The 27,012-nt window shown below is 41.7% G+C and overlaps 1 protein-coding gene across 9 annotated transcripts; it reads right to left on the bottom strand.

The window, feature by feature from the left end:
* Nucleotides 1-519: 519 nt before the first annotated feature.
* ubap2l (ubiquitin associated protein 2-like) lies at nucleotides 520-26,387 on the bottom strand. 9 transcript variants are annotated; one of them, XM_020623773.1, is made up of 30 exons: nucleotides 26,270-26,387; nucleotides 24,753-24,890; nucleotides 23,796-23,873; nucleotides 22,281-22,391; nucleotides 20,378-20,552; nucleotides 19,310-19,411; nucleotides 19,120-19,165; nucleotides 16,579-16,623; nucleotides 15,737-15,843; nucleotides 14,787-14,846; nucleotides 14,644-14,696; nucleotides 14,395-14,480; nucleotides 11,590-11,770; nucleotides 10,845-11,043; nucleotides 10,244-10,584; nucleotides 9,680-9,852; nucleotides 9,313-9,433; nucleotides 8,195-8,234; nucleotides 7,894-8,089; nucleotides 7,694-7,760; nucleotides 7,061-7,388; nucleotides 6,307-6,395; nucleotides 6,081-6,134; nucleotides 5,907-5,988; nucleotides 5,147-5,364; nucleotides 4,676-4,781; nucleotides 3,229-3,354; nucleotides 1,374-1,441; nucleotides 1,032-1,232; nucleotides 520-660 (listed from the first exon to the last, which is right to left on the bottom strand). In XM_020623773.1, exons 2-30 carry the CDS (start codon nucleotides 24,846-24,848, stop codon nucleotides 565-567), a joined length of 3,645 nt encoding a protein of 1,214 aa, XP_020479429.1. In that variant the 5' UTR covers nucleotides 24,849-24,890; nucleotides 26,270-26,387; the 3' UTR covers nucleotides 520-564. The 9 variants fall into 9 exon arrangements, with proteins under 9 accessions (XP_020479429.1, XP_020479432.1, XP_020479430.1 ...); XM_020623776.1 differs by having other exon boundaries at nucleotides 1,032-1,229; XM_020623774.1 differs by lacking the exon at nucleotides 26,270-26,387 and adding an exon at nucleotides 26,091-26,226.
* Nucleotides 26,388-27,012: the final 625 nt, after the last annotated feature.

The following is a 27,012-nucleotide window of genomic DNA, read 5'->3' as shown; positions in this document are numbered from 1 at the left end:
ACATTATTCAGCAATTAAGCACACTGTGTCTGGGCATTTTGTGTGAGGGGGAAGAATTTCCACCAAACTTAAGGAGTGGGGAGATGAGGGTGAGAAATACAAACCCAGCCTGTCCCCCCACCTTCAGATTACTTCAATTCCTCCCCAGTAGCAAGAAAAAAAACAAAAAAGGGCGGGGAGGGGAACATTCATTCTTTTAGAAAACAGTTCTATGTTACATACAAAAGAAAGAAAGGGGGGTGGGGCAGGCGGATTATCATAATACAAATTCCCAACAATATTTTGCTGCTTGACGGTGCATTTCTATAACCATTTAGCTCCAATCTCCCATCTCTTCTAAGCCCCTTCTGTCCCTCCCACCCGTTGATGAAAAACATTACAGTGCTTGTTCTCTCGGCACAGCACCTCCTCTGACCGCGTCAGAGCGGCACGAGTGCTGGGCCAAGAGACTGGGGAGGGAAATCTCTGCAGGAGGGAGTTTATATGTGGAGACTTTTTGCGGTGTGCCCCCCCTTTTTTTGTGTACAAAGGGGGGGGGGGGGGGGGGCGCCCCCACAGCAGATGTTAGTTTGCCCCCCAGTTGTAGCTGTTATATCCCGATTTATTGATCTGGGACTTCTGCTGGATGGAGGCATTCTGGCTGCGCTGTCCAGTGCCACTCTGTTGAGAAACAACAGAGCTGTCACTTCATGCCATGTGTTTACTTATAGTGTGCAGCTTAGTGACATGATGAACCTGTACACACACGTTGTGATTCATCTGTTAAGGACAACTTGTAATGGCACTGCATGGATTTGAATGTACAGCTACATAATTATATGTCAATGCATACAAAATCATGAACATGACACACAAAGGTATTTATGATATACAATCCATCTGCGGTTTATCTGTTCTGCTTTTATCCTATCCTCGTCCGTCGTTTGTTTAGTTGTTTTAGCAATTATATATTTGTTTCTTGGTCCAGAGCAGCTGAACTACACTATTTGTGTAAAAGCGACCTGCCCCAACAAAAAGCATGTACACTACACCTGTCCATCCTGCTGCAGGTGATGGTGCAGAATCTGAGAGTGGGGTTGTTGGTGTGGTGCCAGGATGTGCATGAATGGGGCTGGGGCATAGCCAGCAGCAGCTGGGGGGTTGATGGGTCCCCCACTTCCTAAAGCTGAGGGCAGACTGAAAGAGGCTGCTGGCGTGCCAGTGTGGAAACCCTGCTTCTCAAATGACTGCTGCTGGAGAAGGTGAGACAAACAATATTTCGGACTCAGTATAAGACAAAAAAGCTACTTAATCATATCCATGAAAGAGAAAAAAAAATAGCCCTTTAGTGTCAAAAGGTCGTGACATATTAAACATTTAAGTTCAGTAATTACCTGCGTCTTTGTGTAAACGGACCCTGAAATATCCGGTACCCCTGTGTTGCTTGACGTTACAGAGACTCCTGCAGAGACAGGGGCAACAGGAAACAAACTCAGGCCAGAAAGTGGTAAACCAAACACAGAAAGGGGACAAGACCAGTTTCCAAACAAACCATAACCAGCCACGTGGTTATATCCTGATTCCAACCAGCAAAACTGCTAGAATGTTGTATTTACAAATAATTGAATATCTATATGGACACTTGCACACCGTGCGTTTTTTAGAACACAAATTCCAGCATCTTAGAAACAAATTCTTAGCACTGGGAAATTTCAGGTATAAACATCTGTGTCAGCATAAATTCATAGATGATTCTAGTAGAATTTCCCTTTGATAAAGACAGTAAAGAGAAACAGGGAGAGGGAATGAGGTGGGATGAGGTGAGCCAAAAGAGGGATGAGATAGACTGTGTTGCAGTGCATCAGTTCCAGCTAGTTGTTTTGGCACACAGTGTCTGGCCCCCTGTATCTCCACAGTGGCGCAAAATAGGGCTAGTTGGTGCACAAAACAAGACACTAGACACAAATGTTACAAGAATTTATAATATTAGCACCCTAAAATCCCCAAAAGCCTAATTTAAAAATGTAATTTCATAAGCATTAGGACTGAACACATGGTCACACCACAGTTCTTCTAGTGAGTGCAGTGCAAATAATTCTTTTCAGTCATTTAATTGATGATCAATGTGATGATTTTTCCCTAGAATAAATTTAGTCATAAAGTTAAAAAAGGTAGTAGAAAAAAGTAGTGGTGAAAAATGCCCTTTGTCTAAAACTTGTGATTAGCTAGGTCAGTGCACATGAAGAACCAGCTGATGAAGAGCAGCACTGTACTACTATGATGCGGTAAATCTGCTGTGTTCTCTGCTCCAATCACAAGGTCATCATCAGAAACAGTGACGATTTCAAAGTCACAAAAAAAAAAAAAAAAAATTCCTGTAACAGTCTATAATAAAGATGCTATGAAAAAGACAATAAAATAATTTGCATTGGTGTAAGAGCTGCCAACAGTTGCTGTAGTAGCAGAAGTACTCAAGGTTGGTGCAATTTCCTTCTGTCATCTCACTTAAGGACCGAATCACTAACTCTCTGGAAATGTTTCATGGAAATGTCACAATGCAACACTCCAAGAATTACAAGAGCAAGTATACCAAAGAACAACCTTTGAGCACATCTATACAAGGTGAATGTGATTTCATGCCAGCACAAGATGTGAGTGTTTAAGAGCAGCTGCTTTGATGAGGCTCTTCAAGCTGAATATTCATGCACTATGCAGTGATTTATAGCATTTCTGTGACTGTTGACATTTTGGTGCTCTCTCTCTCTCTCCTGGGTTGTATCCTACAGTGAGCTTGTTACTCTGGAGACAGACATACCAGCAATGACAACACGAGTGAAGAGCAAGCAACACAGAGGGAAAACGGAACAGCATCAACCAGAGCAATTCATCATCATTTTATGGGAGCAATAGCCCATGTAAGCTGCCACACTCTTCACATGAAAATGGTAACTATGCAGTACAACTGTCTGGAACATAAAAACCAGACTGGACTAATGAGGAGTTACCCTGGAAGAGAACAGGCATAGACAGAATGGCAGACGAGGCTTCTAAGAGAGGCAGGCGGCATTGGACCATCTAAAAGCATGACAGGGTCATCCCACTGGCACAGCTCATCAGCGATGGGGCAAAGGAATGAGAGCAAAGAAGGGGAGAGGAATGGTTGGTGACACAAGGAGGAAGATGGGAGGGACAGGAGTTTTTTTTTTCTTCCCCCATTTTTGTTTTAATTTGGCATGTGGCGGCACTCACCGACTCCTGGCCCGGTGACAGAGCTGGCTGGCTTGTTTTGTGCAGAAGCAGCAGCAGCCACGGCAGTGCCGTATCCGCCCTTACAGAAATCCCCACTCCCTGAAGCCTGGCCCACATCCTCATAGCCTGCAACAGTCAGACACACAGCCGCAGCCCACAGCATTAGACACACCAGGCAGGGGAGGCAGACCTGCCTCAGATAGCATTTGCAAATAATGCAGAGGGTTTTGTTTGAAACTGTGTACTACATAGACAGGTTTTACCAGACTGTGACAATACAGGTAGTGCCAATTCCTGTAGTTAACACACTATGTGAACATCTGAATACTTTGCCATAACTATTTAAACTTTGACACCAACTGCATTGTCCTGTGTGACAAAGCCCGCCCATCTGGTACAACATGCAAGGCAGAATCAATGCCAACCATCATTTGCAAGTACTATCTGACACAAGTCTTAAGGGAAGAGATGGGTGGGAGTGAGGGGGCAGGCAGGGTGTGTGTATGGTGGGGGGGTTGGAGAGTGCGCTTGAGTTGGGTGATGGCAGAAAGCAGCAGATGGTGCAGCTTAGAACAAACAGGGGTTTGCACATATTGTGACCAAAGGTGGATAGCGAGTGATGAATTCAAGTATAAAAATATAAACAGCATCACTGAAAAAGAGAAAAGAATATAAAGTGATTGAGTAAATGCCAGAAAGCCAATGGAAAAATATGAAACTGTTGGGAGAATAAAGGCTCAAAAGGGAGTCATTAAGAAATATGGGAAGATGACAGATTCTCCATTTCTTGATATGTTTATGACGAATGTGTATGCAGAAGATGGGGTGGATGGGAAAAGTCCTTGGGCAAACTCCACTTTCTGATATGAGCAAAGCAAGCCAGAGAAGACAACAGGAGACAGACAGATAACCTAAACCCCTCTAGTCTTTATTTATAGCTAGGTGCCCCTGTACAAATCTCTCTTCTCGTTCCCCTGTTGGTTTACATGGCAATCCCATATGTTTTATCACGAGAGGACATTTAATCGAAGTAACATATTTTCTTGCCATTGTAAACAGTGGAGTTATTGAGGCATATTCCTTGTGTGTAAAGGTCACAAAAACCATGTACATGATGCAGATGCATTTCCAATAGAAATCTAAACCTGGACATTAATCATGTTCATGGCTAATTTGACAACATTTTGTTTCAATCTGAGGTCAACAGTTTGAGAATTAGCAGACATGACTGTTTCATGAACTATTAATAACCTTGACACAAACATAAATGCCTTTACACAAGCATGTTTATGCTTGCAGATGTTGCACAGCTCAAATGAAACACTCCACACCAATGATCAATCTTTGGACTCCCTGTGAGAATCACAGATACTGGTACACAGGTATATAGTACAGGACCTGCATGACCCTTCTAAACATGCAGTTTCATTATGGTTTAGCCCCTCACCGGTGCTGTATCCATGGGAACCATAGCCACTAGCCTGCTGGAAGGGGGTGGCTGATGCACTGACACCGACATTCACACCGTGCTGTTTGGACGAGGTAGGAGCCACCTGGATGAAAACAAAATATATCTAAATTTAACATGTCAGCAAGGAGTAAAACACAAACTGAACAGTTTAAAGTGGAATAACAAGAAAGGGTCATCAAAATCTTGTTTCCCCATTTGGAATTTTTTTTCTTTTAAATAATTTGATTAAATTTCAAAATGCAGTAGTTGCACCAGAAGGAAAAAAAGTTTACATCCAAGATCCTCCAGCCTTCTGTGGAACATTAACCTAGTGATAAATCCTGGTCTTGCCCAAACCCACCTGTTTTCCATAATGATATGTCTAATTCTTATGAGAAAGTATCAAAAGCAGAACAGGCAACTCAGAGTGGGAGCAGGACAGTAATGGAATTTTAAGGACGTTCTCACCGGAAACATAGCAGGTCCATACTGGAACGTATTGGGAAGGCCCGGCATGCCAGTGTAGTATGGGAGACTTGTGTAGCTGTAGCCAGGTGGCAGCGCCGGGTTGAGGAAGGGCTGCTGTGTGGTGTGATGTGTCTGAGTCTGGTTCTGCTGTGCCTGAGCTAATGTGGTGGCTGGAGCAGGGGATGATGCATCACCTCGACCAAACTTTGATAAATCACCTGCATGGTAAAAGGCAGAGTGAGAAATGACTAAACAGTATGAAAATATAAGGATGGCCAGTGAGACCGAGAAAATCATTATCTCAGGTAAAAAAAAAAAAAAAAGACTATAAAGAAGAATGAAGAAGAGGTGCCTGAGTTGACAGGATGGCCTGGGCAGGCAGTCTCAACTCAGCATTCCCAAGAAGCATTTATCTTTATCCCACTTCCCTTGATCTTTGGAATATCTCCAACAGCAATAAATAATTGAATACTGGGATCATGTTAATAAGGATAATATTGGCCACATGGCTTTATAAAGCCAATGTGTGAGCACAGACAGGTGCACTATCATCATGCCAGGCTCAGTTTACAACCATCACCATAAAAGCTTCCAGTAATCTCTGCAGCCCACTACATAATTGTCAGGATTTCAATACAGTCAGGCCTTTATCATCTGCTCCTCCTTCATGTGAGCATATAAACCTTCAATGTGCAGCTAGATGCTGAACAGACAGTAAACTCAACTTTTAACAGATGTTAATTGTTAGTGGATGGCTCACCAGAATAAGGGTTGTTCGTCAGGCTGCCATCCCTGCCAGTCAATGCTGTTGTGGGAGTTGCAAAGGGGATGCTGTAATAATCCTGGAGAAAAAAAATTTTTTTTTATAAACTAAACACCTAGTCCATGAAGTATGACTTGCCCATCATGTTTTTTGGAGCAGGTGAATACTCACCAGCGGTATTCTTGTCTGCAGCATCTGTAGGTCATCATAGCCATACACCTGAGGCTGAGATGATGCAAAAAAATGTCAGAAACTAACTACACTACATTTATTAGCTAAAACTAACAGTTCTGCAATAATTGTGCCTTCATGGAGGTGATAATGTTCAGTTTTTGTTCAAGACATTTAGGGAGGTGACAAGAGATGTACTTTAAGATTCTGTTTGACCTGAACTTACAGGGTAGGCATGCAGCAGTCCTGGGGCCATGATGTATGGGTTGGGCAGTAGAGGGGGAACCCCGGGTGGCAGGTTTGGAGGTGCCTTCCCTGAATGCAGAAAACAATATAAAGAATGCACTGATTTTCCCAATCAGCCAATGCATACAAAATCTATAATCACTGGGCACTGTGAAAATATAACCATTTAATTGCAAGTGGAAACTCGAGACATAAGTGATGGAAACACAGTGAAGTTGCACAGTCATGAAAAAATATCCCAGTTTCAACCTATTGAAATGAGGGAGCAGAGACAAAAACACCAAACATGTAAAGAGAAACAAACAGAGCAAGATGAGTCAGAATCATGGACGTCCTGCCAGCGATGCTGAGGAAATGGAAACCAACTGATCCAGCCCCATTTCTGACAGGGCTCCCACCATATAAAGGGTCACAGTTTTTCCTCTTTTCCACATTCAGAAATGTACACTGACAGCCACTTTATTAGGTACACCTGTATATTTGTATACAATTCAATGCAACACTTCTGCCTTAACATATACAACCAGTAAGACCGGTATACAATGCTAGAATTAACTCACTAGTTGAATACTGAGAGAGCAAAAATAAAGTATGAGAGGAAGACAATGTGAAGAGGGGGCATATGACAACCTTTTGATTTTTGTTTTAAGTTCATGCTGCGTGATCTGGATATACTACTGTCAGATGAGGAAGTGGATATTTCTTACTGCCATGTGCTTGTGGTTATTTCTCACCTGAGGATGCTGCAGAGCTGCGTGTGGATGAGGAAGTAGCTGAAGAGGGAATGGTCGAAGCCGTTGTGGAGACTGAAACTGCAGCAGCTGCTGCAGGTGGGGCACCCATGGAGGCAGTGTTGAGACCCATGGTAAGACTGGTGGCGGGGCCAAGTCCAGCAGGGGCTGAAACTGCAGCAGAGCCCACCGTGGAGGCCTGTGGGGTCCCTACCTGCGCAGCAGCGGCCACCGAGGAAGACGAGGAGGGGACTGATGATGATGGCATGGCTGAGACGGAGGAAGGGAAGGAAGAGGAGTGCAGGCTTGAGTCACCGTCTACACTGGGATGCTGCAGAGATGGAAGGAAGGAGAGAGAAAGATGCAGTCAGGACTGATGAGATTACATTTCCATTAGAGTAAATGTACAATGTCTCCTCTGTCATCACAGGAAGCTCAGCTTTGAAAATGCTCACAGAGATGGAGGCTGATACACTCTCCTGCATAAACACACAACCTTTACTGTCTGGTTATTTAAAAAACAAAACAAAACAAAACACATTTAATCTGCTCTTTCATTGGTCATACATAAGCAAACACCAATATATCACAGCCACATTTCTTGTGTACAAATACAGACAACAATAAAGAACTCACCAGTAAGCCTGAGTTGGATGCCCGGACTGAAGATGGAGCAAGACTGTTCTGTTGTGATGGGTGAGAGCTGTAAAAATGACGGGAAGGTTTAGAGCAGGTTTCACTTATCACCAGATACTTGTGTTCACCCTGAGCTTTTAACTTAAGATATTTGCTCAGATCCTACTTTATTATTGTGTGTTTATTTAACTGCATCTCACCTGTTGTGCTGAGGAGGAGGAATAGTGCTTGGAGGCAGGTCTTCATGCCCCAGTGCACTAAGGGACGTTTGATTGGATGTTGTCAACAAGGATGCAGGGCCTGAGCCACTGTCTGTCAAAGTGGCCATGCTGGAGACAGATGCCGGTGTGACGGAGTCAGAGGCTGGCTTGACTGACACTGCAGAACCTGCTGCAGCTGGGGAGAGAGCGGTCAGGAAAAAAATGGTTACCTGTGGCAAATGTCTCAGACAACTTCAACAATGCTTCTAGGAAAAACACCCCTTTGTAAACAAACACTTACCTTCCACAGCTTGGGTTGCTTGTATTGAACTGAAGCCATTCTGTAAAACCAACAATGAAGGTGAGCTCACAGGTTTCTATGGAAACAGGCCATTGATAAGAAGCTGAACAGTGATGGGCTCTTAGAAACGTTCAGCAAGAAGCTTTTTCAATATGCAGAGAGCAATTTAACTACAGGTCAGGTTTGAAACCAGCAGTGCATAACAAAGAATACAACCTAACAATTAAAAAAAAAAAAAAGTAACAATGAAGGGATAGAGTAACACCAACTTGACGTGCACAGATAACTCACAATTTTAAGACTTGATTTCAGTAAATAATGTGCAAATCAGTTTAATGAAGAAGAAATAACTGTGTTAACCCAGACTACAACAGGAACATTGACCCTTGTATTGTCACTTCTTTCTTAATAGGCATTAATTTGCCATTCCATGACTGTACACCTGCAACTTTGATATTACATGCATGGAGCTCTGTACATTTAAGTTTTAATCTTCAAAGTTAGACATTTACATCAGGAGACTTCTATGTTAAACAAAGCCTTTCAGTAGTGCTGAACATTAGAATAGACTATTGTCATTGTAGACCGTACAACGAAATTGGGTGCAAACCTCAGGTGTAGAGAAAAATGTGTCAGTATCAAAAACAAAAAAACTATGAACCACATAAAAATCACACTTATTGCACATTGACAGACAAACTGCAAAGGTCCATCTCCATATTGACAGGAATAAAATAATTATGTTAAATATGTTAAAAAGTTACAAACAACATTGTAAGGTACAGTACAATGTCACATAATTACTAAGTAATGATAATGACATACTACATATAAGCTGAAGACCGTGTATTGTGAGGTGCGGTACAGTGTTGCCCACTTATGAGTTGCTCAGTGCAATTATTGCTTTTGGGTAGAAGCTGTTTTTTAATCTGTTTGTCCGTGCCTTGAGACACCTGAAACGTCTGCCTGAAGGTAGCATTTCCATCAGATGATGCCCAGGGTGGGACGAATTAGAGAACCAAGTGGGGGTCAAGTAGTCTGTTCCTCTAAGCACCACACTAACAACATCTATTCAATGTTTTATCAGTTTTACATGAAAGAGAGGGCTCTGGCCTCACCTTGGGCTGCATATCCTTCTGAGGAGAGGAGGAGACTGAAGGAGGGTAACGCCGTGTCTGAGATGCTCTCTGATCGTACAGGTCCATCTGGCTGGAGTTGGAGAGAGCTGGAGTCGACTCACTGCAGATGGTAACGATACTGAAGTGACCAAGTTTGATAAATTTGTCCTGCTAGGTGCTCTACTATGAATCATAAGTTCAACTATTCTTCAAGCATTTCCTGTGGTAGAAATACAAACTTTCTAATGTTTTGTTCTTGAGTTGTTCACAAAATGTGTCTTGAAAACATGCTACCAAAACAATCACACTGCATTTGCACAAACATGTTGGAGCTCCATTGTAAAGTTGTATTTCTGGTTGTACCAACCTGCTAGGGCTAGTGTAGAGACTGTTTTGAACTTGGCTGGCTGGTGTTGTGGTGGCAGGGGTGGACTCATACTCTGTTAGAACTGGTTCTGACCCAAACTGCAGTGCTCCAAACTGAAGATTGAGGCCTGAGATGTCTGTTGAACCCGGCATCTCCACTGCCATTGCTGGAATCTGAGAAGGATCAGGAGCATTTTTTTTTAAAGTTGTCTCAAATACTTTGAGTCTGTTCCCAGTATTGTTTCTTCAAACTTTCATCCAAGCACCAAAGGATTCCTTTCTCTCTCACACAAATCAGATCCATGAAATGAGCCATGCTACTTTGGTCACAACATGAAAAGCTAAACCAGACATGTCAGAACGAATGGTCTGTTTTTATACAGAAACAAGTTCCAACTAGGTAGGTCTTTTATTTGATGATGGTTCAAAAGACAATTACACCAGATGTGAACAGTGGGCTAACATACACATTTTCAGCAGTATTTGAAGACTTTTAAAAAGCCCGTCCATCCAGAAATAATAATTTAAAAAAAAAGTAATTTAAAGAAAATTGTAATTAAATTACCTTTGTTGTCATAGAAGTTCTCTTCTTCTGTTGTTTGAGTTTGTGTTGCTGCAAAGGCAGTGGACTTGAACCCTGTGCATCTGAGGAACTTGGAGAAACTTGGTGACCTAGAGAAGGGACTGCTGCCATTTTGGGAAGAGAGGAAGCAGGGGAAGGTGTCACATGGGAAGAGGATGTTGTTTGTTGGGGTAAGGAAGAAGACGAGGAAACGGAAGAAGAAGGAGGCAGGCCTTTGTCCTGCAGGAAAACATCCAACATGGACGAGGTTGAAGACGCAGTCTGGTAGGGCTGCCTCTTCGTAAAGGGCGTATGGACCGCTGACTCTGGCTGAGTCTTCAATTCTGGACAACAAGTGAGAGCAAAATGTTAGGACAGAAAACAGTGGTAACTGTTTAGGAGGTCCTACATGGAAAAAACGTGATCTACTGTACATGAAATCCTTTCAGTGCTCAAGGGAAGGGAAAGCTCAACAGAAAGAAAGAAAAAAGAGCAAAAAAGAGGAAAACAAAGCTTGAGAAGTGTTTCAATAGGGGTATTCAGTTTGATGCTAACTGACAACAGTATTACTTTTCAGAGGAAATACAGTAGGGTGTCATCTCACCGTACTGTCCCAGTGAGGTGGCACTGGTGTCCCAGGATGAAGGAGTTGTGTTGGGAGGGCCAGCCTGGGAGTGCTGGGCTGCCAGCTGGGCCAGTGCCTGAGCCGTTTTATATTGCTCCAGGAACTGAGAGCCAGTGGTCCCCGTGCTACCTCCTTTAGGGTCGCCCACATCCCCAAAGCCCTTGCTCAGAATGCTGACCTGCAACATCGGTAGATTATGACATACTGTGATTACAATAATGCAAGTACCTCTGCCTTATTAGCATAATTATAACAAGATGTCAGTGGCCCCATCCTCTTCCTCTGTGATTAGGAAGTGGTTGAGATATAAATCATTCGGAGATAATATTTTGCATCAGGAAGCATCAGGGTTTTCCCTAGGTATTCAGAGGGCTTAGGTGCATTCTAGGTCAGGTTGTTGTGGAATTTGAAATTATTCAAAGGAAATTTTTAGTTATTTGTCATTTTTTCTCTTTTTGACCATTATTTCTACAATATTTGTGAAACTTGGATTCAAAATCATTTTTGTCAGTGCATAGAATTCTCTCTGTTGTTTCTAACGTATATTCATTTTGATGTGTCGCGTAAAGGTCTTTCTCTGTTCATTTGGCTTAAGATGCTTTGTGTAAACATTTAGGTGATGCACCTAAGCCTTTCTATGGCAGGGAAAACCCTGAGCATCATCTAAGGGGCAGAATGTTTTTACCCACATAATTAGAAAAGTGTTTTTCTTGGCAAGTCTCACCATGCTGTGCTGGGTGTAGGGGGTGCTGGAAGGTGTCTGAGAGAGTGGCCCTCCTTGCTTGGAGTTGCTGAAAACAAGTGACTGAGACAAGGAGGTGGGCTGGCCTGCCTCCATAGGGGGATTTTCTGCCTCTGATGCGGAGGACGGGGGAGTCTTCCCCAGGAGCACTGCAAGGTCAATCCTATAGCAAAGAGAAAACAACTGTACTAAGTGAACATTTAAAAAGTATTCTATGTCTAGTGAATCTTTAATTTCACTACAACTCAGCTACAACTACTTATTTTAGTACTGGCTGCTTTATACATTAATTCATCTGAAGATTTTTTCCCCCCAATCAATCATTTGGTTTAAAAATTGAGAAAACTGTTTAAAAAAAAAAAATCATTATTCATAAACGTAATTTTTGAAGCTGACATCTTAATATCGTTTTTTTCCCAACCAACAAATCCAATGATATTTAGTTCATCACTGGCTACAAGAAACCATCCCCCCTGCTAAGGGGAGCCATCAACTAGTAGATGACCTGAATGTGTTCTACTGCTGGTTTGACAATCAACACTCCCCCATCACCCTCCCCACCTCAAACCCAGCAGCTGCTCCCCCGACAATCACCACCCTTCCCTCCAGCCCCCCAGGCTGGATGTGCGTGGCCTCTTTAAAAAACAAAGGATCAGAAAGGCACCAGGCCCAGATGGTGTGACCCCCTCCTGCCTGAAAGTGTATGCTGATCAGCTGGCCCCCATCTTCAACAGGTCACTGGAGCTGTGTGAAGTCCCGTCCTGCTTCAAATGCTCCCCCATCATCTCAGTCCCAAAGAAAACTCCCATCAGTGGACTGAACGACTACAGACCTGTCACCCTGACATCTGTAGTTATGAAGTCCTTCGAAAGACTGGTGTTGGCCCACCTGAAGGGCATCGTAGACCCCCTGCAGTCGGTGGATGATGCAGTCAACATAGCACTGCATTACATCCTGCAACACCTCGACTCGCCAGGGACCTATGCACGGGCCCTCTTTGTGGACTTCAGCTCAGCGTTCAGCACCATCATCCCAGACATCCTCCACTCCAAACTGACCCAGCTCACTGTGCCTGCCCCTACCTGTCAGTGGATTACTAGCTTTCTGACAGGAAGCAGCAAGTGCAGCTGGGGAAAACCACATCCAACACCCGGACAATAAGCACAGTCACCCCCCCCTCAACCTGCTGAAACAGTTCTACAGCGGAATCATCAAGTCTGTTCTCTGCACCTCCATCACTGTCTGGTTTGGTTCAGCAACCAAACAGGACAAGTACAGACTTCAGCGGACAGTCAGGACTGCAGAAAAGGTCATTGGTGTCAGCCTGCCCTCCATGGAGGACCTGTACACCTCACGGGTAAAAGGAGGGCGGAGAGGATCATTGCAGACCCCTCACACCCCGGACACAATCTGTTTGAACTCCTCCCCTCTGGACGGCATTACAGGTCACTGCATGCCAAGACAACCAGCCACAGGGACAGTTTCTTCCTGCCTATTTATACCATTTATTTTGTTATACTACACAGCCTTATGTTGGTATATTGTTTACTTGCTTCTTGCCTTGCATGGGAATATTTACATGCACATTGAAAGCTGCTGCACCAGAGTCAAATTCCTCATGTCCAACACACCTGGCCAATAAAGCTGATTCTGATTATAGTGTATAACAAGGAAACAGCGCATCTCCACAATTCAGAAACGAGAGCCATTCAATATTTGCTATTTTAGTATGACAACTTGCTTAAATGACTGTCAAAACAGTTGCTTAATTTTCTGTTGACTAAGGGTACGTTTACACGGAAACGCTAGACTGTAAAAGCATAGTTTCGTTAAAACGATTGCTGTGTAGACGGGAAGTATTTGCGTTGACATGAAAACAGTGAAAACGAATAAAACGATGTCTGAGCATAGCGCATTACCCTTGAAGATGATGGCATCATTAGCCAATATCCACTTTCCTTGCTGAGGAGTTGGCAACACTGTGCGAACACTACGAAGTTACCAACATTATTTTGTTGGTTGCAGCAGTAGTAAAGGAGCAGTTGTACTAATGCTAATAAGTTCATTAGCATCTGTGTGTAGCATGAAAGCATATAGTTCGCCATTGTTTATGTTGCTGTCACAGTCAATGTGACACTAGCAGTAGCTGATGCGGGGCGATGGTGTCATCGTTTCATCAACATATGCGGATTATAACGTTGACACGAAAACGTTTTAGCTGGCGTTTTGAAACTCTCCACTTTGGGACCCGTTTTAAAAAGTCTCAGTTTCGCTACCCGCCTAACCTGTGCCCATTTAAACGGAAGGCCAAACCGCATACTAAAGTAAGCGTTTACAGTCAAGAGCGTTTCCGTGTAAACGTACCCTAATTCATTAATCAACATTTAATAGGTTCAGCTTTAGGCTATATTTATATGACCATTCAACTATGCTTGATTTATCAGATAAGCCTTTAGCCAATAAAACAAAAATGATAAATGTCCATGTTTGGTCTAACAAGATTTTTTAAAACTTTAAAAAGACATATATATATTCAGTGACTCATATTGGAGATATCTGTTTGTTATCAATCAATTTTATGAAATAATCATCCATCACCTCTAAATTAAAATATATCAACAAACACCAGAGTGACACTGATATAATATGGCCATTAAAAATGACTGGACTGACATAGTCACAGCTTCAGATGAGCGAAGAAAATACATTTCTTTTCTCAACAAGTTCCTGGAAAAGTAATTTGCTAGAAAGCATGAGTCAGGCTAATAAACTGGATAAATAGCCCACCTCTGTCCTTTGGTGATGGTAACATTCTCTTGAGGCAGAGGCATGGATGCCACACTGGAAGCTGTGAATATCTTTGTCTCTGAAAGCTACAGCGGAAGAGGGAGGAGAAGATGAACAGCATAATAAAAGTAGTCATCCTGAATTAAAAACAGTCCACCAACAGTGGAACTGCGCTAAAATTTATTACTTCATAGTGCTCACGTAATCTTATATTTAGAGCACTAGACTGTTAAGCCCAGAAACACTCACATCCTCATTCCAGTCCTCAGTGCCCCACTCCTCTGTGGCAGTCCTCCAGGCACCTATGAGTCAAAGAGAAAGAGTTCAATACTATTGTGATGAGCAGAGAGAGCTTGTATAAAGTGAAGACAGAGAAGCAAAGTCAGGTTTACCAGGAGCAGAGTCAAACTTGGCTGGGTAATTTGTTCCCTCCCCTGCAGAGTATTCCAGCCCTGCAGACCAAGACAGAGGTGAGGAGATTAAAGCTGAATCTAAAGCCACTTTCCAAAAAAACCTATGTAAACTCGCCACACCTTGGCTTTTGACGGCAGTGGGAATGCAACTACTAGGACACATGGGTCGTTACCCACTTTGCCTTGGCTTGGAAACAATGGGAAAGCCAAACCCAGCTAAACCCACAAACATGTAATGACATGCACATCGGCATCACTTCAGCAGTTGCCAACAAGGAGGTAATAAAGGCTTGTCTCCTCCATTGACAATTTCGGCAATTCTTTGCCTTCTCTGCCATAAATTCCATCCATCTTCGTTCGATCCAAACTAACAAGGCTCAGCCTGCACCAAGTTTCTATACTTTGGAAGACGAACAAAAGTAAATACGAGGAAATAATGCTGACTGTCTCACTAGCTTCCATGGATGGTGCTTTGTATACTGACGCAGGTATCTGACATCACCAGCGTGATGACTTCAGATATAATGTACCAGAGGGGAAACAAGCTTGTCTGCTGGACAGCCAAACTGGGTCGATCAGCAGTGGGAATGCTGTCGGATGCCAGTTAAAGGCCGGTTTAGCCAGGGATAAAACTCCATGAATACACAGTACTTTTGGTGGGAAAACAGTATAACTGAAAGCCACCTGGCTACACAGACATCTGCACATAAAGATCTGGGATGAATACAATACACCTGACATTTGGGTATTTGTAAAAAATAGTGTGCATGGCTGATGAAGGCCAGCATTAAAAAGTGAATGATGAGCCTTCCTTTCATCAGCAGGAGCTTCTCTTGGATGCCAAAAGTGATCTTTAAAATGATCTGAATGGTAACCAGATGCTTCACTGATTTGATTAGCTTATTTTATTGGAGAGGAAACTAACTTACTAGCTCCCTCTTCCAGCTCCATATTTCCTGTGTTGTTCCAGGTGCTGCCCCCTCCATAGTTTTCTTCTGTCTGGCCTGGCTCTGCATAATCAGCAGGATTGAATGTTCTGGGGAAGAAAAAAAGAGAATTGGGCATATGTACCATTTCCAAAAGCATCAGTCACAGCTGGGTGCCACCACACACAAAAATCTGAAGCCCCTTCTGTTTGTTTTTTTACAGGTCAAAGTTTTAACAGGATTAAGCAGAAGCAAATCTGCTCAGTGGTTCACACGACTACGATTTAGTTGGTTTTCAGTGTAGCAGCATGTAATGTTTTAAATGTGTCTATGAATGCTGTGATCATTATTGGACTATTTACTTGGAAAGTTTGTAGCAGGATGGCAGGAGGAGGAAATGACATGAGATTGAGCAAAAGTGGCCTTTGAGAGTTTACACTGTCAAACACTGAAATGAAAATGAGGATATGTAATCATCTGAACACTTTATTTGTTGTTCCTCAACAACTCTTTCCTCATACTGCATGTCTTTCAGTAATTTGATGCATTCATGTACAGCTGGTGCAACCTAGCAACATCACGAAGCACAACACTTTTCGTTTGAGCCAAGCCAAATGGCTCTCATTACAGTATTTGTCAATCCTTCCTGTGCAAATCTGCGGGCATCAGTGGCTTGCATTCACAGGTTTAAGATCAAAATTTAAGGAGGTCATGTCTACTTCATATCCTATTAATACTACTTTCGGTTTATATAATATCTTGCATTACATCATCCTGTTTTATGTCACGCAAAAGAATCCCCAAAGAAAGCAGCCATACAGACACACCAGAGGCGACACACTCACCTCTCGCCTCCTGCAATATCATATCTGGGCTCCTTATCAATCTGGCTTTAGAGGAAAAATAATGGCAACAATTACAAGAAGTGAAGACAAAGTAAAATAGACAAAGATTGTTTTTCAGACCACAATCCAGAGCATTAGTGTAAGCAAAACGCCTTCAATTTGTCTGTGCCAGTACTTTAACATTCTACATCTGATGATCAATCTACAATGCAAGGCAAGCCAGAGTGCTTTTAGTCTTGATGCGTCAATGCATAATTCAAGAAAAAACTCACAAGTGACACACAACAACCACAAACTTTTGCTAGATGATAGCAGTTATGCTTGAGTAAATGCAAAAATCCTTTTAATTGATGCATTTTATCCCTAAATAATCAGAAACCTCAACTGTTCTATTATCCAGCTGCTACAACTCAAAGCCAACAGCCATACAGGATGTTACTACAAATGGGTCACTCGCTACTGAAAGTAATCTCCACCTTTATAGTCTTACACTGTCTCATTCTTAATCAGACAGTCTCACTTCATTTCAATCTGATTTTCTTTTGACAGTCTACCAACACGATGTCACATAGCTGCTATGCCACAATACTTATTACAGGCATTTAATACTAATGCTACTTCTGATCAACCTTAACCAGTCTAATATTAAACTGTTTCAAAAATAAAACCTACCACTAGTTGAGTACTACATGTTTTAGTTTTCATAGCAATGCCTTCAAATATTCAAAAATTTCAAAAGGATATACTCCCAACTCTTCCAGTTTGACTGCTAGCTGAACTACAGAATTCAAATACAAAAGCCTCCAACATTTACCACGAAGAAACACACGAGAAATAAACCAGCAAATGCTGTAGTACAACTAAAAACAAATGGCTACATCATGAATGGAGCTGTGTTCTCTTGTTCTTAGCAAGATCTTGTCACAGTGTTGAACATCTCCTTTTACAACAGGCAACAGCAGCTATGGAGGTGGTTGATAAATGTAGTCATGTTACATGCTGCTGTTAGGGCACACTCTGGATTTCAAATGAAGGACAGTGACTCAAGATCAGTAGCATCTAGCTGCAACCACATCATCAAATTTGCTAAAGACAACACTGATGGGTCTCGTCACAGCTGATGATGAAACCGATTACAAGGAAGAGGTGAAACAGCTACCTATGTGGCATAGTAACAAGAATCTCTCCTTAAATGTAGAAAAGACCCCAGGAGATGATCATAGACTTTAGAAACTGTAGCAAGGTGCCCCTCTGACCATTAATGGGACTAACGTTGACAGCAGTATTAAGTTCCTGGGGGTCCCACATTGCCGCTGACCTAAATTGGCCCATCAACACCACTACCCTCAAGAAAAAAAAAACCCAAACAAACTCAGCAACACCTTTACTTTCTGAAAAAGGCAAACTCCATCCCCTCCATCATGACAACATTCTACAGAAGAACTATAGAGAGGATCCTAACACACTGCATCACAGTCTAGTAAGGGAACTGGACCGCTGCCAACCGGAAGTCTGCAGAGGATAGTAAGAGCTGCAGAGAAGAGCATAGGTATCTCTCTCCCCTCTGTCACTGACATCTACAGGGACTAGTGTGTCAGAAAGACCATCAACTTAATAAGTGATCCCTGTCACCGCTCACATCTGCTATCAGAACTCGAAACACACTTCAAATGTTGTCCCCCTATCTCCCCTCTTGTACTAGGCTACCCTCATAAGAGGTTAGCACCTTTTTTTGGGGGGGGGATGCTGATTTCTTCATGAAATGCTGCCTGTGTGTTTAAATGTGTGTGTTTTAATGGTCTGTTGTTGGTGTGCCTGCGATTTTTAAATGTGAAACATACCGACTGATGGAGAACGGTATTTCACTTCCATGTATGCTGAGTGTACTATGGAAGTGACAATAAACCTGATTGACTGACTGAAATATGCTGAAAATTACATTCAGCCTTGTTGTGGGAGGAAGTCACTCAGCCCTTGACACTGATAGACAAAGCCACATCATGTCACATGCACTACTTCAGAGGTATAGTTGATTTTAAATCCATAACTGCAGATTAACATCAAATTTCACCTGAGGTTCTACTGCAGTATAATGCACTAATTAACAATGACTCAAGAATGTGCCCACAGAATAACTATTTCCTCTGTTATGACACCTGCTAGTCAAGTTGCCTGTAGGAAATGCTAACTTTTCAACTAACAACACACAGAGAAACAGACACTGATACACAGAACAGGCAAAACACAAATCAAACAATGCCAGAGCACAAAGCCAGCCAGTAGAGAGTACAAGTTAATCAGTCAGGTCCCTGAGACCCTTTTTAGTGGCTCTATCCAAATTTCACTCCAAAAATGCTGACACGCCATGCACTCTTAGGAGAAATATTTTGCCGACACTGCTCCATCCCATTGGCTGATGTTGTCCCTCCTTTGGATTAAGGCTAAACAATAGGCTGGGGTCCTGCTCTCTGGTGACCATGGCAACAGGTAGAAGTGGAACAAAAGGCACTCTGGTTTTAGGCAACGCAGGTGTTCCCTTACCCCATGCCCTGTGCTGAAAATCTGCCTCCTCGCCGCCCGGATACTCCTGGGGTGACAATGGGAGACACGACTATTGTCACAAGAATGGCAGCATTTTAAGGAAAAGTAAAAAACCAGGATTCCCCCTTGTTTTGCTCAGATACATTTCCTTCAACAAGGAGATGGACTAGAGAGGACTACAGCCACTTACCAAAAGTCCCTCTTCCTCTGCCTCTTCCCCTTCGACCTCGCTCTGCACCTCTACCAGCTACTCCAGCCTTGCTGCCATCTAAGCCATTCTCTTGACCACGAACTGGAGAGAGAAAACATCTTATTTAGACACTACACTGTGCCAGATACAGCAAGCCCCTTAACATAACTGAGCCTTCTCCATGTGTCATGGTGGAGTTGGAGCTCTTTTCATGGAAAACATTTTTTCCTCTGTAAATACAGAGTTGATGTGATTTACCAAAAATCTCTCATTGTGTTTAATCTGTCTAAAAGACATTCTTCCAGAAGCACTGTGGCTTGTCAACAATTTAGTATACTCCAGTCAATTTTTATGCTACTCTTTCAAAAGTGGAGTTTTCTTCCAGGGAGCCAATTTGATTCAAAAAACAACATACAGCATGACTGAACATTTCTATACTTTGGACATCAGCTTGTATCTGTTTTGCAGTTTTCCTTGGGTACATTTCCACCATTTGGACTCTCCTGTTCAATATGGGCACAAATTTCCTCTTGTAGCCACCTGCAGAGAGGTTGGCTACAGTCCCAAGGATTTTAAACTTGTCAATAATATTAGCAACTGTGGTCACAGAACATCAAGCTGCTTAGAGGTGGTCTTGGAGCTACCAGTTATTTCCTTATCTCTCCAAACAACTCCTTTCCTTCCTTTTGTAAATCTTCAGTGTGGTGCACATAATGATACCAAACAGCACAATGAGAACTTTTCTCTTTTCGAATAAGCTGAATGACTGATCATAAGATACTAATTGAAATATTATACAATTTCTTTAATTATCCCCACTTCTATTTAAATTAAGTGTAGGGCACAAAAACATTTGTAGACACATCAGCATTTATATTCCTGAGTGTCAAATGCACAAAGCTCTCTCGGATCAATTTGGTGATACCAAAAAGCAGTCCAAGTAAAAATACACTCAAAAAACAAGTCTAAAATAGAGCACGGACTGACTTTTTGTGTAGAACCAAGTGTGTGAATTTAGAAGCTTAACAAAAAAAAAAAAAAAGGAAACAAGCTGCAGTAAACACTTACATTCTCGTCCCCTGCTGGCCCCACGGCCCTTGCGTGGAGCTCCACCTCGACGACGTGCTACATCTTTTTCTCCTCCTTTCTCCCTGTTCTCTTTTCCTTCCTCTCTGGTTTCTGCCTGGGTAGCCTCCTTCTGGCCTGACACCCCTTTCTTCTTCCCCACCATTTCCCAAGAGTCCTTAGGAAGAAGGACAGTGTTGTTAAGTCAGCATGCTGCTGGATTCACTAACTTTGTACCGAGTTTCTGAGCTAGAAACACTCACTGAAACAAGAGAGTCGATTCAAGTGTATTTGAAGACCACCGTCATTACAAGAGGAAAAGATTCAATTCAATTCTATGTTATATGTATAGCGCCAATTAACAACAACTATCATCATCTCAGAGCACTTTACATAGTGAGGTCTAGACCTTGCAGTATTATAGGGAAAACAACAATGCTGGCTGGGTTAGACAACTGGTAAAGGATGCCCAGCTAAAACATTCAAAACTAAATGAAATGTATATTTTTTAAAGTGTTATACAGTGGTCGCTCACTATAACACGGTTCACCTTTCGCGGCCTCGCAGTTTCGCAGATTTTTTTTTGTGCAATTTTGCATGCTTTTTTGCATGCCGTGTCTCCAGAATGCGTTCAGCTTGCCAAATTTACATAAATCTTCGATCGCTAGCAGTGTGACTCTGAAGTGCTGTACTGTATGTTTGCAAGTTTTCTCCCCAAAAAACCCCACAATGTCGACGAAACGTTCTGCACCGTCAAAGGGACCTGCGGTAGCACCCAGAAGGCAGAGGAAGATGCTAACCATCACACAAAAAGTTAGACTTCTGGACATGCTAAAGGAAGGTAGAAGTTACGCGGCTGTAGGGCGCCATTACGGAATAAATGAATATTCGGTTATTTAAATAAAGAAGGAGGAAAACGAAGGTTTGAACTTTGAGAGTGTTTAAACAAGAGAGAAAAGTGTGAAAATGTTAATGCCTGTCTGAGAAAAGTGTATAGTGAGGGGTTTTACAGCCTTAAAACATCTATAATAACTAAAAAATAAAGCTGACTACTTCGCGGATTTCGCCTATTGCAGGTTATTTTTAGAACGCAACTCCCGCGATTAACGAGGGACCACTGTATATACAAACAGTTTGCATATTAAGGCGTCTGTTGGTCTGAAGTTAATACAACATTGACTGATTAGCTCGTGGCCCAACTGGTGGGTTTACAGCTTCTCATCAGGTCGTAGGTATCCTAAGTGTAAATCACGACGGCAGCTCACCATCCTGATGTCCGTCAGCCATCAGTGATGGATGATGGCATCGTCCATTGGCCCAACTCTACCCAGCGAGACGTATTAAACTGGCAAGTCTCGCCACTAAATGTGTATCTCAAAACCCAAGCAGCAGACAACAACTTATCAGGTACGATTAATGTGCTGGCAAGACGCCTCCGTTCTCCTCTGGTTTCAATTTCCCTGCATGCTCTACTAGCTCCATTTAAATCAATCAAATGAGATCTCATTTAGTTGCTCATTGCAATTTTTAAGAATGTGTCAGTTAATTACTGTATTCTTTTCTTGTTTATTCATTTCACTGATAAAGTGTGACAGTAAAAAAATTTGGAAAAAATTACTTTTATTTAAGGGTCAGTAACAATAGGGGCATAAGGAAGTGACAGGAGATGTGCAGAAAGTGTTTACAGTAAACTTCTTTGTGTACCTTTTATACTCACATGCAGGTTTTATCTAAATTAGGAAATACTCTGTCTCTACCCTCATTCATACCATGCTATGCCTTCACAGCAGCACTACTCTTTCAGCAAAATGTAATTACATTACCAGTTATCTAACCCAGTATAGCACTGATTTCTCCAGAATCTGGCCCTTGCAGCACTAAATCATCACACAAAGCCAATACTCACAGTGTCTGGGCTACCCTCCAGCAACACATTAATGGCTCTGTTGACATCTCCATTGCAATCATGCAGGGCGATCATAGACTCATCCTGGTCCTTTCCTGTGATGTCAATCAGCTAGAAAAGGAGGAGTGGCATGATGAGACACAGGTGACCCCTGGCTGACACCCCTAGCATCTCATCTTTAAAAAGGCACTTGTGCAGAATATTATTTTCCATCTACCAGCTTAAAAACCTTGATATAATGCACCGAGTGCTGCGTCATTGACTTTCTGCGCTTGGTGACATCTAGGGCTGTCCCCAAATATTCGAGTCATTAGTCGAGAGCCCTGTCAGTCGACTGAGACTGTTCTAACTGATCCTTTATTTGATTTTTTTGTCAGCCAGTGTGCATTACAATAGTAGGTAGGCCCAGCCTGGTAGTTTGTTGTGTTCTTCTCCTCATGTTGGTGTGCCAAGCAGCAATTTGCTCAATGCATTCCACTGGGTTCAGATGGAATTTCCACTTCAACTGTGACACTGTCCAATGCATGGATGTACATTAAGGTCAGATCTATTTAGCAAACTGCAGAATGAGAAGAAAAGGACAACAAAACCCACTAGGACAAGCCACATAAAGGTGAGATTTGTACTTTATTAAAAGTGTTTTCAACCATCATGGTCTACTTTTACAGTACCAATGGTCGTGACTGTGTGGCTGATTTTGCATGGCGTAATGTTATGCAAGTCTGGTTTGTTCACCGATCTCTGTTAAAGTGCAACGCACAGACATTTACCAACTGTTTCTGTGACATGCATCCATGCGAATGGAACTAGGAAGCTAACAAAAATGTGCTAGGAAAACATTTCATTGAGTAATTATAAATAAAAGAAATTGTTCACAGTTTAAGCTGGCACACATCAAACACACAGTAACAACGTGCGCTGTGGTTAAATGATGGGAAAACCTTAAGTTTGCTGGTAAACAAGGCTATAACCGTCTCATAAGAAAAAATTGCCCATAAGAGCATTGTTTCAACAGAAATAAAAGTGTGCTGCCTGTCTTGTTATTCCCACAAATCCATATGGCAGCCTGACATTATATACAGCCAATTTAAATATGTTGCAATTTAACTATTGCATTATATCTTTTATTAATTTTTAAAAGCTCAGAAATATGTTCCCATCACTCTTTTGCATTTAAATACCAATGTTAATGTGGTCAAAATCATCACAGAAATACAGGTCAGTTGCTTTTCTGACAGTCTAGGCTAGATATATATACACACACATAAAAAAAACTAAGAAAACGAGCAAAGAGTTGAACTGCAGAGCCAACTGACCGTCGACTGACAAAATCGTTAGTCACGTACAGCCCTAGTGACATCTCACAAAAGAAATATGCAAAGCATCAAGTATAAACATACACACAATATCCTATATAGCAGTGCTACTTTACTATTTTCAAGGGAGCAAGAAAGACTACACAGGAATGCTGAGTGAAGATGAAGTGGGACAGCAGGATGCTGTACATCTGCTCACCTGTTTGACCTTCTCCTCAAAGTCTGCATCATTGTGGTCTGAAATCATCTGCGCGAGTCGAATCTGCTCTGCGGTGGCCTGTTCCCAGAAGCACAAAACATAGATAAAATGTGTGAAATGACATTTGCATCAACAAACCGAAAGTACAAGCTTGTTTTTAACCATTTATAAAATCTCTAGGTCTAATTCAAAAGTAATGTGAAACCAACAAAATTCAACTACTACTATGTGACTTTATGCTGGGAAAGCGATTTTCTTTGCTATTCTGTCATGGCAATGTGCATAGGTACAGCATCTACTTGAACCTTACTCAACTAGAGGCTGTACATTTTCTGTGTTTATGATATCAGGTTTTATTGTATATATTGTAGCACTGAATGAACACAACTTTGTCCCAGTGTATATTTAGTACTGTTTATGGAAACTAAATACTTTGATTTCTGAATGTATTAGACATTTAAAAACCTTTCAAATTTTGAAACAACACATATGCTCTTATTGTTTAATTTCATAGAATGTCTGTGAACTTGAAACTTAAATGACGAACATTTCAGGGGGACTCAAATGACATTACACAGTGATCTATTGGAGATATACAGTTTACATATGCATCTAAATTTTGCAGTGAACTAGAAGAGCAGGCTTCTTCAGAAAGAAACAAAAATCAGGCTTTTTACTTATAGCAAAACAAACGTTCCCTTAACATTTCTACTACTCTCCTCTCAATAATCATCTTGCCCTTTTCATGAAACTACTCTCTCATAAGCACCATTTTGTATTTGAGGTTATACTAACTAATACAGAGTTGTTAGAGTGTGTACTATGCAGCATTGTAGGCAGAAATCTTGCACCTAAGAAAACAAATAACATTTAGTAATACTTAATTTCCCATATTGAACACTGGTGCAAATCACTGTGCATCTGGGCAGTGTTACAGGTGGTGACAGAGGGTGATACCTGAGGCCTCTGCTTGTGCTGTATCTGGCTCTGTGTCTGGCCCTGTGTCTGCTCCCAGCTGCCCCGGGCTCGGTTCCCGCCCATGGACGTCATCATTTACAGTATATACAAATAACAGTATTTACAAAGAAAAAACACCTGGGGAGAAAAGAATAAGAGACACCTTAAAGACCTGTAACCAACTAATGTCATAAACATGCCTGGTACAATTGAATACTACTTCCTCAAACAGCTTAGTGGCTCATTTCCTAGTGAGGAGAAGCTGAGTAGTATCAAGAAGACACAATCAGCTTTGTTTTCTGAGACGCAGGGAAAACGTTGACAAAACAAAACAAAATGTTTTTCAGTTCCTTTCTATGACAGTGTGTGCAAGCAAAGCAAGCCGCAGGTTTGACCCTGGAAGCAAGACTGCCATGGTACACTGTGCCCCGTTATATATGGGGCTTAAAGTGCATAATGTTAAGTACTTTCTTTACCTCATCAGAACATCATGCAACAGTTTCCAAATGAAAATAGACTTGGTGGTGGTGTTAACCTACATTATGAAACAACACTAACTTATATGATCACAAACCCCACGATCGCCACTGAACTGAATAAATATGAGGGGCACTATATAAACACAGAGTTATTTCAGCCAAACAAGCTATAATCTATTCGACAGCAAACTGTTAACTTTTCTGTGACACCGAATCCTTAATCCACCATACGTTACGTAAAACCCTGTTGGGACTTGCTCACAAATGAGCCCAAAGCCAGGGCCCGTCGAACACATTCGATTCTATTAGCCAGCCACATGGCCAAAATGCTAGCCAACTGGCTAATACTTGAGGGAAAGCATCCAGCTTTGAAGTCTCGGTGGGTTTCCGCTTCTCACGGCTTCACCTCATGGCGACAATGAGGCTAAAAGCCGCTAGCTAACCAGCTAACCAAGTGCCAATGCCTGCCTAACAACGTTAAGTTGTTATCGTTAGCCGAGTTAGTTTGATAGCAAACAAGTAAATAAGCTACTCAGCTAGTAGCGAACAGTGAATCTTTCATTTCGTTCAGACAAACCTAAACGCCTATGCCACTCACAGTTTCCACTACTTGTATGCTAACGACTGCTAGCCATGCTAAATTAACGAACTAACGTCGTTTCACATAGCTAGGAAATGTTAGCTAGTTAGCTACGTTAGCAAGGTAACAGCTTTTTAAACTGCACCGGCACCTTGCGACACTTTCATTCAGTCTGCCCCCAGTATAACACGGTGACCGGGCTCTCGACATAGAAAACACCGAGGCGAACGATAGGCCTAAAGGCCCCTAAAATGAAAATAAATAACAGGCGTTACTAACCAGAAACCCGGTTCAATATTAGACACTGCTACAAAACCGACTGACAAGTGGCCTCGTTGTCGACCTTCCAGTCGGATTTAGTACAGTATATTTATTCCTGAACCCAGAGTTAATACAACTAAGTTGAGAAAATACAACGAATCGACTCGCTCACACAATATGCAAGACTGTGAATTTACCTGTTTCTTTTCCACTCTGACACCATGGAGTGCTGCGTCACGTGGTTCACAGAGCGCTTCAAGGAAACCGGACCCCCAACATGTGATCAACGGAGTTATGACATGTCAGAAGTGGGGATGCTCAAACTTTACTGAAACAGTGACGGTTATAATAAACAAAGTGTACTATTACTATGAACAAGACTGCTAGGGTCAAGAGCTGTATCTTTATATTTACTTTATGATGTGCGCTCATTGAAACTATTCAGAAGGACTTAAATATCACTTGCTACAGCAGCAACACAAAAAACAAACTGATCAAAAATTCTTAATAAGGTAGTCTTATTAGTGAAGACTGACAGCTATGCTGTATGTACCTATACATATTATAAACATAAGTGTATTTAATTTTAAAATATATGGAAAATATAAAAACAATCAAACATCTTAAAATATATACAGATGTATATGTATATATCTACACATATTATTTAGAGGAAGATTATACAATACACAACATAATATATTGTGACGTAGTGACATAAATTCAATAAGATGGTAATATAAGTAATATAAATAGTATAATTATATATATTTATATAAGTTCTAATTAGGTAAAGTGCTTGTTTCAATGTACAACAGAAATTTGAAAGAAAGAATATGAAATGTGTTTGTTTGACTGTTTATACCAAATTTTGCACAAAAATAAATGGTGTATTACCGAAACTATATATGTAACAATAAAATATATAAATGCAGCAAAG

Source organism: Monopterus albus, unplaced genomic scaffold, assembly GCF_001952655.1.
Source record: "Monopterus albus unplaced genomic scaffold, M_albus_1.0 scaffold310.1, whole genome shotgun sequence".
NCBI classification, from domain to species: domain Eukaryota; kingdom Metazoa; phylum Chordata; class Actinopteri; order Synbranchiformes; family Synbranchidae; genus Monopterus; species Monopterus albus.
The sequence above is the reverse complement of the archived record's forward strand: the minus strand, read 5'-3'. Positions and strand labels throughout refer to the sequence as shown.